The 10603-nt window shown below is 37.9% G+C and overlaps 2 protein-coding genes across 4 annotated transcripts; both read right to left on the minus strand.

Moving 5' to 3' along the window:
• Window positions 1-1476: 1476 nt before the first annotated feature.
• LOC121048768 (peroxidase 43) lies at window positions 1477-3438 on the minus strand. The gene is made up of 4 exons (XM_040511477.1): window positions 3226-3438; window positions 2959-3141; window positions 2722-2884; window positions 1477-2307 (listed from the first exon to the last, which is right to left on the minus strand). Exons 1-4 carry the CDS (start codon window positions 3436-3438, stop codon window positions 1886-1888), a joined length of 981 nt encoding a protein of 326 aa, XP_040367411.1. The 3' UTR covers window positions 1477-1885.
• LOC112176737 (probable metal-nicotianamine transporter YSL6) lies at window positions 3429-10348 on the minus strand. 3 transcript variants are annotated; one of them, XM_024314795.2, is made up of 11 exons: window positions 10095-10348; window positions 9573-9688; window positions 9369-9482; window positions 8784-9156; window positions 8462-8634; window positions 7215-7312; window positions 6895-7032; window positions 6436-6625; window positions 6203-6335; window positions 4549-5435; window positions 3429-3584 (listed from the first exon to the last, which is right to left on the minus strand). In XM_024314795.2, the coding sequence occupies exons 3-11, from the start codon at window positions 9375-9377 to the stop codon at window positions 3558-3560; spliced, it is 2028 nt and encodes a 675-aa protein (XP_024170563.1). In that variant the 5' UTR covers window positions 9378-9482; window positions 9573-9688; window positions 10095-10348; the 3' UTR covers window positions 3429-3557. The 3 variants fall into 3 exon arrangements, with proteins under 3 accessions (XP_024170563.1, XP_024170562.1, XP_040366792.1); XM_024314794.2 differs by lacking the exon at window positions 3429-3584 and having other exon boundaries at window positions 4084-5435; window positions 10095-10347; XM_040510858.1 differs by lacking the exon at window positions 3429-3584 and having other exon boundaries at window positions 5272-5435; window positions 6210-6335; window positions 10095-10346.
• Between the last annotated feature and the right edge of the window lie 255 nt (window positions 10349-10603).

Below are 10603 nucleotides of genomic sequence, written 5' to 3' on the forward strand. Positions count from 1 at the left end.
GAATGGATTTTCGATTTGAGTTTGTTATCTGGCACGCACTTCAGTAAGTTAAGTAGGTTTTGATGTTCTCTGGTGCAAATCATCGAGCATGATATGTGTGAGTCCAAGGGGGAGATTGTAAGATCAAATATGGACATAACACATATCATCATAAAGTAATTGATGATTAGCTTAATATCAATCCTAGTTTAACATGGATACAAACTGTAAATCAATACTTGTAACTTAATGAAGCAGTGTATCTATTTATTAAGGTAAGTAATCCTATTCTTAGTCTGCAAGAAAGACTACAATGAAGTGTTACATTAAGAATCTAACTAGGAAACCTAAACCGATATGGATAGCTTTAATGGGAAGCTTCTTGAGGTTTAAGTCACCTATATAAATAAGATGAATTGGTCCCTGATTACTACCGACGTTTTGGATATTGTTCTGTCCATTGAGAAGCAAGTTGGTAAGTAACAGAAGGCCATATTCAGTGTTCGTATTTGTAGCATAAGATGGAATCCATGCCAGTGATTGCTGAAGGTAAGCCTTAATCCCTTTTATGATTGTGTGCATATATTGTGAGCATGTATATGGTTTTTAACACACTTTCCTTCTTGGAAAGCTATAGTCTAGGGATGGCAATGGGGCGGGTTGGGGATGGGGATCACAATACTATCCCCATTCCAGGGGTCATTTTCTACCCCCATCCCCGCCCCAATCCCCAATAAAAATATATTGGGGATTCCCCGTCCCCAACCCCATTGGGGACTAAACCTCCAAACCCGCCCCAAATCCCTAATAAGAATTTAATAAATAAAATAATTTTTTCTCATATTGCCTTTTTTAAAATCAAAATCCACAACAAATAAATTAAATTCATAAATCATAATTCAGTGAGTGCAAAAGTCAAAACACCATTAAAGTAATTGTGTAGCCATTAAAGTAAAGTAGTAAATGTATATATTTGTGATTTATATTATAAAAAATAAATTTATATATATATATATATATTAGTTAAATATATGTATATATTATTGGGGCGGGTTTGGGGATGGGGATCACAATACCATCCCCGCCCCATCCCCAATCTTAGATAGCGGGGATTGGGGATCCCCATCTCCATTCCCCATTTGTCCCCAAATTCTCCCCCCATTAGGGGCGGGTATCCAATGGAGCTCCGCCCCGTTGGGGATTTTTGCCATCCCTACTATAGTCTCATCTGGGAAGAGACACTTGAGGAATGTGAGGTCTCCAGTGCCTACTGACTATTAATTGTTCTCCTAAGACGAGAGACCCTCTGTCTCACAAGATTACATGCGCCACACTCTCCTCGAGCAAATAGATTTAGATGAGAACGAAATGAAGCCACACAACCATTTAACTATAATGATCCTGCTAGCGAGAATGATTCTGCACATAAGACTTCCTGCTATGGATAGTTGGGTAAACAAGCTAGTCGAATGGTCCTGAACAAGATATAGAGAAGTGTTTCAAAAGCCTGCAAAATGTTCATGAGAAACTGATCTTGATCCCGAAAGGCCTAAAGCAGAGCATGAAGATCTTGTTAATTCTTTGAGTTCAGAAGGATCCAACGCAAGTTGGATATCCAGTTCAGATTAAAGAAGCAAAGCAACTGATCATTACATAACATGTCAGATATGTAGTCAAACAACACACCCTTTCAACGGTATAGCAGGGACCGACGACCTCTCTTTATTCCTATGGTTTTATGGAATTGAATGAGAAACAATAGGGAGTTGTACAATTGAAGGGTATGAAATTCATGCCAAGACAATGGTGAAAATGATCAAAAGATCTAAGAAACAAAAAAATTTTCAGACATGTAGATCATCCATCACCTCAGTTCTATGCATATTAGTCCTCATGTATTATTCTTCTATGAGAAACTAGAGCAAATTCGCCTAACCCCACCTTCCAAACTGGTCTTGATACCAATCTGGCCCATCTTTATAATTGATTCGACAAAATCTGCCTCGAACGAAGGTCCAAAAGGTGGCTGGAAAAAACCAAAGTAGGAGTCTATTACACTACTGGTAGTTTCATCATCATTGAGCTTGGCATCGGATTCTAACACAGCAAAACCACTTCTAATATTTTGCAAAATGTGAATGTCAAATGTTTCCTCGCTTCCTCGGTCAATCGGCAACCGTACATTAACATCACCATTTTCAGGACACTTTCTTTTGAGTTCTTGGAGTAGAATGGGGTTGATTGTTGGATCAGATCCCCCTCCTGGAAAAAAGTTGTAGAGCCTTTTGGTCATGAAGAAGCAAGCTGTTGTCCCAATTGTATGAGCAGCTGCATAATAGTAATAACAGTGATCACCAAAGGTAACAGAATCAACATCAATTTTGAACTAAAAGAAGCTTTATGCTTATCACAAAATGACTAAGAATTAAATGGAATCCAAATGTGTTTATACTGTCTAAAATTTAGAGAGAATTTTCAGACTTGTTCATAAATGACAGAGTTTCACGTCAGTTGGCATGAGTTTTACCAATTTGGTACGCAGAGTAGCCATATTCAATCTATGTTTCCAAATAATTCATGGAATTAAAGACTTAAGTCTTAGCTAGTCTTTTCTGTCATGTAATAACTAGCTAATGGAATAATGTGAATCTCCTCATGTTGTTGAATTGCATGTACAACCAACCTTTACCATCACTCAACTTGCATGAGAGAATTAGAGAGAGAACAAAACACTATACATACCACTGAGAATGACGAGGTCCTTTTCTGAGAGTCCCTTCCTCATGAACTTGGCCTTGAGTTGCTGAATCGAATCACTAACATCCGGCATATCACCGGCCAGGGACAGATTTGAAACGACTCCATCTATCCGCCCCGCAGGCACCTCGTAACTCGGCCCACCCGCCTCCAAATATTACAACAAAAAAGTTAGCATCATACATAAATCAACCATAACTCGAAGGAGGTTGATGGGAGTACCAACGATATGGCATCTCTAGCCGCCAAGGCCACAATGTCTGCACAGGAAACGACGCCATGGCATGTAGCCTCCAACTGTGCTTTTGCCTTGTCTATCACTTCAAATCCCCTAACCCCTTGGTGACCAAACGCATTTTTCTCTGCGCTTTCACCGTTGTCTATAAGGATTGAACCATCACAGCCCTACATATACATAATACAATGGACCCAGCAGTGGTGTGATTATGATCCATCAAAGAGGAGAATTAAGGTGATAGAGGTCAGTACCTCAACGAAGCAGTCGTGAAAATGAAGCCTGAGCAAGACGGCCGGAATGGTGGAATCCGAGAGAGCAGCTTCCCGGACAACGGATCGAACAATGGACTCGGCATTGGGGCATGTTTGGTCGTAGAAACCGACTGTAAGCCTGTTAAACTGGCCCTCCGACAAACAAATGCTACCAACTAAAAAGACCAAGATCAAACCAGAAACCAAAGCCATAAGTAAATGAGTGCAATAAGCTGGGCAAGTTGGAGAAGATGAAGATCCTGGCAAGGTATATATATGATGGTAGAGGCCAACGCAACGGCCCCCGGCACCAGTTATTAACAAGCAGCTTTTCAACTGACAGCGTTGAAGAAATAGGACTGCAATGTGTCAAATGGAATGCATGAGAATTTGTCACCTTGCTAATTATTATACTAACTAATTGTCATTTAGAAAGTCAAAAGGAGTCGTCATGCAAGAATTCTAAATTTTTATATTACTTACTTTGGTTCAACAAAAACTGAAGTGCTAGAAGGAAGTGAATACATTTTACTTCTCCAGTTCTCATCGAAAAATAAATACACTTCACTTTACGTTTTTTGTTTTTTTTTGTTTTTAATCACATCAACAAGTCATAACTATTGGGGTGAACTTTCGGCCACCGAAACACCAAAAACTGATCAACTCCGCACTAAACCGGCGAGAAAACCAAAATCAGACCGAAACGGAACATCGGTGCTCAAAACCGCACTGAACCTGTAACTTCGGTGCCGGTTTTCAGCTCTATTAATCACAATGTAGAAGACTTAAATCACTAGACCAAATGGTACTAGGCTACTTCTTATGTTTACTGAAGTACAACAAAATATATAAAAAGAATAAAAGGAAGCTTAAGGTAATAGCCTTGAAACATATAAGCTAGCTACTTTTCCAAGATGAGATCCACTTTACTTCATGTCCATTTTAACTAAAGCCTTTGCCAATCATTCATCTAATTGGTATAGAAAAACATTTCAAAATGAAGTAAAACTTCATATTTGAGCCTAGGTCTAGAGTTCAGATCAAACAGAGTTTCTAGCAAAGAGAAAGAGGCAAACAGAGTTTCTAGCAAAGAGAAAGAGGCTTTTTCTTCCTCATTCCCTTTTTTTGTTTTTTTTTGTTTCTTAAACTCCTACGATGTACTAGGAAGCTGCAGTTTTTCGCCAAGTAGCTACTAAATGGGTGACCGATAGAGGTTTGGGCCCCTATCCACAAATTCACCGAAAATTGCATGCTTCCAAGTTGTCATTGCCACACTCAACTGCTCAAAGAAGGCCCAAAGTACATACAGATAGGTGGATTCACCTTAAAAATAGACAGGATTGCTGATGGAATCGTCCAAATCCCATCACCACACATTAGACCTGAAGCAACTGCCCCTGCATAATCCTCCGCATCCTTCCTATTCACTTGCTCCCATATATACAATATCATTGTCCCAACAAATAAGTCTATGGCAAAATATGCTCCGATGTAGAATGGAATTGCCATGGCCATTGGAATAGGAATGAATCGTGATATTCTCTTGGGAATCACATCCCTCAGGAGGTTTATAACCAGAGCTGCCATGAAAAACCCACCGCACAAAGCCAAGCAGTGTTTTGGGAACTTAGAGAAGCCTTCAGTACCTAATATCGCCATTTCCCTGAATATCACAGCCTGCGGTGCTTTATATGGGCCATCAGGTGCCCCAATGTCAAAGGCAGTCCAAAACAACCAAAACGTTAATGGAGCAATTACACAACCCATGGCTGTTCCCACTAGCTGACTGACGAACATTGACTTGGGTGAGGACAGAGTCAGGTAGCCTGTCTTGAAGTCTTGCATGAGTTCGCCTGCTGTACCAATAATGGACATCATCACCCCACAAGATGCTAAACCGCCTATAACTCCACCATCACTTCCGATTAATGAAGCAATTACAAAAAGACCAATTTTCCCATATGTAAAAAGTAAACTGCAGTCTGTGAGGCCAGTGCCATAGGAATTGCAGAAGGCAAGGATAGGAGCAAGGATGTATGAGAAGAGAACCAAATACCATTTGAAAGGGGGAAAGATGATGGGCAATGTTGCTACCGATAATGCCCCTAGGACGAGATATCCAGAACCAGCAAGCCAAGTTGGTATTCTATGCTTGAGAAATACCTCATCTCTTTTTCTTTGCTCCATCAATTCTTCAGAACTCTCACCATCTGATTAGCACATATCAACAACTATTATTCAGCTGAAAAACAGGTAACCTTATAACTAAGAAACATGCGCAACTTCCCATTTCCACTCAGACCATGCCAAATGTATACCTGGTTGACAACAGATAAATCTAGTTCTATACTATTAATAATCTATCACACTAGCCAATAATTTTTTTTGGTTTGAAAAACCTAAACAAAAAAAAAAAAAGTAGACTTCTCCAAGACCACATTCAAATAAAAAATCAGAAGTCAATTGAAGTTCTCAATATCCATAGCAGATATACCACTCAGTAATATGCATGTACCACAAATAAATAGTTTTGCTAATCTAAGCCAAAAGTTTACTCTCAAGTTCCTAGTCAAAATACCCACAGCCAAAAATGGATGAATAATGCTAAGCTAACCACCTTTTAGGTACCATCTTATGTGGCAGCTGATGTGGCATAGAAAACCACCCTTATCAGAAACTTTTATTATAGGATGTGCCATAGAAAGGCTATGCCACATCATCGACCACATAATGTGGTTTGTAGCTCATACCTAAAAAAGTGGTTCACCCAGCATTACATATGTTTGGAAATAACATCTCAGCTAGTTACAACAAGTAACAGTAGATTACTAATATGTGTGTGTGTAAGCATAACCACTAGAAGAAAAAAAATATTATATAATGTGTGTGTAGTGAATTCCTGCTTTCCACGCATGATTTCAATATGAAGTGACAAAATTAAATTCAAAGAATATCCGAGACCATATTATATACTCACTTAGTACCTCTTTAACAACAGGAAGGTTGCTCTGTTTGCTAATATTATTGTAAATTTCTTTAAGAGTCATGCCTATAATCTTGATTAAATTGTAGAGACCATCCCCAAGAATGAGGGCAATAGCAATAAAGACCTGCAACAAGTAAAAGGAAAGGTTGCTTTTGAGAAAACACACATGCATGAGAGAAACTAGACATCATAAGGGGCCTCAAGTGGAAAGGGTTATACGATACCTTGTATCCATAAAGACCTTTAAAATCATTACTACCGAGGTCTGCTGGATACCAGTCCCCTGCCTGTTGGGATATGAAGGGCCAGAGTAAACCCCATGATATGATACCCCCAAGAAGAACTGAACAAACGACTATGCGAGGACAGATAAGACCACATCCAACATAGGTTAAACCGAAGTCAAAATAAAACCTGCATAAAGCAGTCATGAATATATAAGCAACTTCACTCAAAATAATATACTGTTGATAATACTTAATAAAAATAAAATAAAATAAAATAAAAGATCCCTTTGATACCAATTCCATATATTATAACAACTATAAATCCAGGTTATGGCACAAAATACACTGCCTAGTGTCGCTATTATTAGGCTTCTTATTATGTCCATGTTAGATGAGGTGGGACTTGGGACTGAAGAAAATAATCACAAAAGAAAACCAAAATTACAAAAACCTTACGTGTTCTTAAATAGCGTTAGTCCAAAGCTAGGAAAGTTGTCAAACCCACATGAATCTCCAATACCACTAAAGAACCACTTAAAACAGCTCCATACAAAACTTATACTTAGATACTTCGCAAGAGAACGTACTTGCTTCCTGCAAAAATAAGATATATAAAAGATATTGAGTTGAAAAAATAGAACTAGAACAGGGTGCATCTTATTTAATAAAAACCCATAAAAGGGCTCATGGTGTTTCTAGATCTACTACAAACACCATTTCAGTGATGATGAAGTGCACTACACTTAAATATTTCATGAAGATGAGACAGACTTTACCGGGCAAGCTCTGCGCCAGTTTTAGTTTGAAGACTATTTATCAACATTGCTGTGGCTGTCCCACTGGGATATGTAAGTTTGTAATCCATGATCATAACCTGATATCATATGCATAGATGTGGCAACAAGGAAACCTTTTCAGTGAAAAAGGACAGAGAAGCAGATTTCATAATTACAATAGTGATTTTGTTGTGACTTGTGAGAAATACTTGGTGCTCGTATATGAAAATTCATGTTAGTTACCTACTGATTCTAGTGACTAACTTGTAATGGTTCAAGGAAATTAGGCAGATGTCTATATTTATTTTAAAAATAGTCGAGACTAATGGTATATATCAATGCCCCCAACACCCCAACCCCACCCCACCCAACCCCCCCACCAAACACAAAAAATACCCCAAACATGAACTAGCCAGTAAAGGCTGGAAGAACAACCCAGCTTCTTCCCTACCACCACTCCAAATAATAGTAGTATTTTTTTTTCTCCTCTAGGCATTTGAATTCTGCCTCTGATTTTCATAGAGTCTAACAAGCAATTATTTCTCTAACTGTGGAATAAGCCAGTACTCCCTAAGGTCTTTAGTCTCAGCAGCATTGATAGATGGACAAAATCTGCAGTTGCAGCTAATCTAATTAAAGAACTACTAACAACGTCAAAATTTTCCTTAGTCACACTGTAAACACCTATGATTGATCACCTAAGAAAGATGAGAACTAGCCTTGAAAAAGTGGTTGTATCATCCCAGATTCTTGTACGAAAGTGGAGATGCTAATCTGACTCACGAGAGGTATAATTATGCAACAACTCCCTACTGTTGTAATTTCAATCCACCTTAACACTCTGAGAATTAGAAGGTGTGGAAAATCTTTATCTCATATACTGCCGGTGATGTAATATATTGGAGGGGCTACACATTAGCCCTTTTTGCATGTTTGTGTCTGCACAAAGATGCCAATCATGGCAGCCAGCAGGCATGTTAAGCTTATCCCTATATAAAAGGGTGTTTTATTTCTGTTACATTGAGACACAAATTTAGAGATAAATCATTAGAACAGTTCGAAAGCAACTAACAAGCAACTGGAATGGAAACCCACAACCTCCATCAAAGCATCAATAGAAGGACAAAAAACACAGAACCAACTTAACCTACGAGCAATAGTTGACTTAGATTGGAATTCAATTAGAAAAGAAAACAGCAGCATAAGCTCAAACCAAACCCATAAAGCATCAACAGTGGAGGTATTACCTTACGAAGTGGAACAAGAGTAAAGATGCCAACAAAGCTGACAACAAACAAGAAAACAGTCATCCACCCCAAGCTTGGATTTTTAACATCTTGTGCCCGATTCCCAGGGTGATTGGCTCCAGTGAGTTCATATGTTTTCTCATCCATTGCTATCAGATATGAACCGAATCCCCCTTCATTTATTCCATTACAAGATTACAGAAACAAAAAAGAGTGTCATACACAGATAAGTAGATAACTAAAACAAAATCTCTAGCACATTGATCAGTAATAATTTCCTGATGAAACAAGCAACTATCACATTAAGGAGATGTTATAATACCGGTATGAGCGAGGGTATAGCAAGCAACGACACAAGTCTGGATGACGGTGTTCTCTTGCCTTGTAAAGGGGGTAACCCTAAATCCCAACTTAGACCAGAAGCCAGTCCAGGACTGGATGAAAAAGAAGCCTAGCAGCCCCGCAGCAACATTCAAGGATGGGATGATCCCGGCTGTTAGATTGAGCTTGTGAATGATGATGCAGAAAAGACTCCCCAACATCGTGCTCACCACCAGCCCTCTCATTGTGATCTGGTCCTTCCATTCAGGGTTTGAATCGCTCTCCACAGGTTGAATGGCTCTAAACTTATCTGAATCATGCAGCAATTGTTCTGATACTTCCATGAAGGTCGTTTCACTCTCCATGACACCAGCCTAATAAATACGGAACAATGGTACATTCTCATTTTGTAAGGATTTAGGCAAGAGTGTATTTCCAAAATTTATTTAAAAAAAAAAAAAAGATTTGGGTAAGAGTCAAAGTAAAAACTTTCCATATTTAAAATTCAAAGATTTTAATAACAAAAATACTGCTAAGCTTTATCTATCTATCTATCTATATTAAATTCTCAAGGATGAGAACTTACCTGGCACATACGTTTGGTATCTGATTGGAATTAAGGTTAAGAGATTCCTGTTGTTATCAAATTACCATTGCAGGTTCATACAATCATTTGGACCAAGTTTTGCATGGTCCTCATCTGAAATGGACCATTAAGAATATCAGTTGCAATCCAATATTGACTCCCAGTATTAATAAAAGTAGAACAACAATGAAAAACGTTACATACTTTGGCAGTCCACAATATAAGCATGAATTTTGTCTCTAAGCCTGCAACAGCTTTCTCCTTTCTACTAATTCAACTTTCTCCTTTTAATGTCAATTCAAGCCTCTATGGTATCATACCTACAAGAAAGGATTCATGGATTAGAGAGGCTCTAATTTAAGTGGCATATATTACATAACTCCACAAGCAGAAGTAGAATTTTCTCAGCAAGTCACTTGTGTTATGTTTTTTCTTAATTTTTTTTTTTTATAAGAAATGGAATCTTTTTTACTTAAAATGTTACAAAGAAGTGGACAATTGACAAAATCTCCTAGGAACACAAGACTACCAAAAACACCAAGCAGAGAAAAACAAGGTAGCAAGCTAATTAACTAACTGTAGCAGTCCAATCTAAATGGATAGCCAAAAAAACAAGCTATTCCAAAAGCTGAAGACGCTGAAGCCGAAAAAGATGAAAGAAAATCCAAAAACTCTCAAAGTTGAATCAAAACTCGTCAAATAAATTCACAAAGTAAGCTTGAGTACCTTCACCTCAGAGTTCCTAAGATCACCCGGACAGTTTCATAAAAAGCATAATGAGATATTTATTGGGTCTAACTCTTTCCGTCTCCTCCGGATGCAACTTTTCACTGCTTTCCTCAGAAGTCAGAACCCTGTTTACGCCTTCTTCGTCCTTCTTTTTCTCAGAGAGATCCAGACAGACACCTTTGATTTTTCGTTGAAAAATTGCTGAAATGACATATATGAGTATATCACTGACAAAAAAATGAATGAGTGATGCTAGAGATCCCAAAAATCTCTGCCACTAAATGACCCATTTTATATTTTCCACGTATCTTCAACATATTATTATTTTTTTTAGAAATATTATTAAATTAAAACCCAAAAACTCAAAAAAAAAAATATATATATATATATATATAATTATTCAAGTATATTTGAATTATGTGTCTGGCCCAAACTCTAGTTACTTGTCCAAGTTGTAACAGTCTTACAGATATTATTGAAGATATTCTTGAATATATCATAATCAT

Source organism: Rosa chinensis, chromosome 7, assembly GCF_002994745.2.
Source record: "Rosa chinensis cultivar Old Blush chromosome 7, RchiOBHm-V2, whole genome shotgun sequence".
Taxonomy (NCBI): Eukaryota; Viridiplantae; Streptophyta; class Magnoliopsida; order Rosales; family Rosaceae; genus Rosa; species Rosa chinensis.

Coding starts and splice junctions, on each gene's coding strand:
- LOC121048768 (XM_040511477.1), bottom strand. CDS start 3,438: ATGGCTTTGGTTTCTGGTTTGATCTTGGTCTTTTTAGTTGGTAGCATT. Junction 2,885..2,958: donor CTAGAGATGCCATATCGTTG/GTACTCCCATCA, acceptor TAATATTTGGAG/GCGGGTGGGCCGAGTTACGA. Junction 2,308..2,721: donor GGACCTCGTCATTCTCAGTG/GTATGTATAGTG, acceptor ACTATTATGCAG/CTGCTCATACAATTGGGACA.
- LOC112176737 (XM_024314794.2), bottom strand. Junction 7,033..7,214: donor ACTGGCGCAGAGCTTGCCCG/GTAAAGTCTGTC, acceptor TTATTTTTGCAG/GAAGCAAGTACGTTCTCTTG. Junction 6,336..6,435: donor AAGGTCTTTATGGATACAAG/GTATCGTATAAC, acceptor TACTTGTTGCAG/GTCTTTATTGCTATTGCCCT.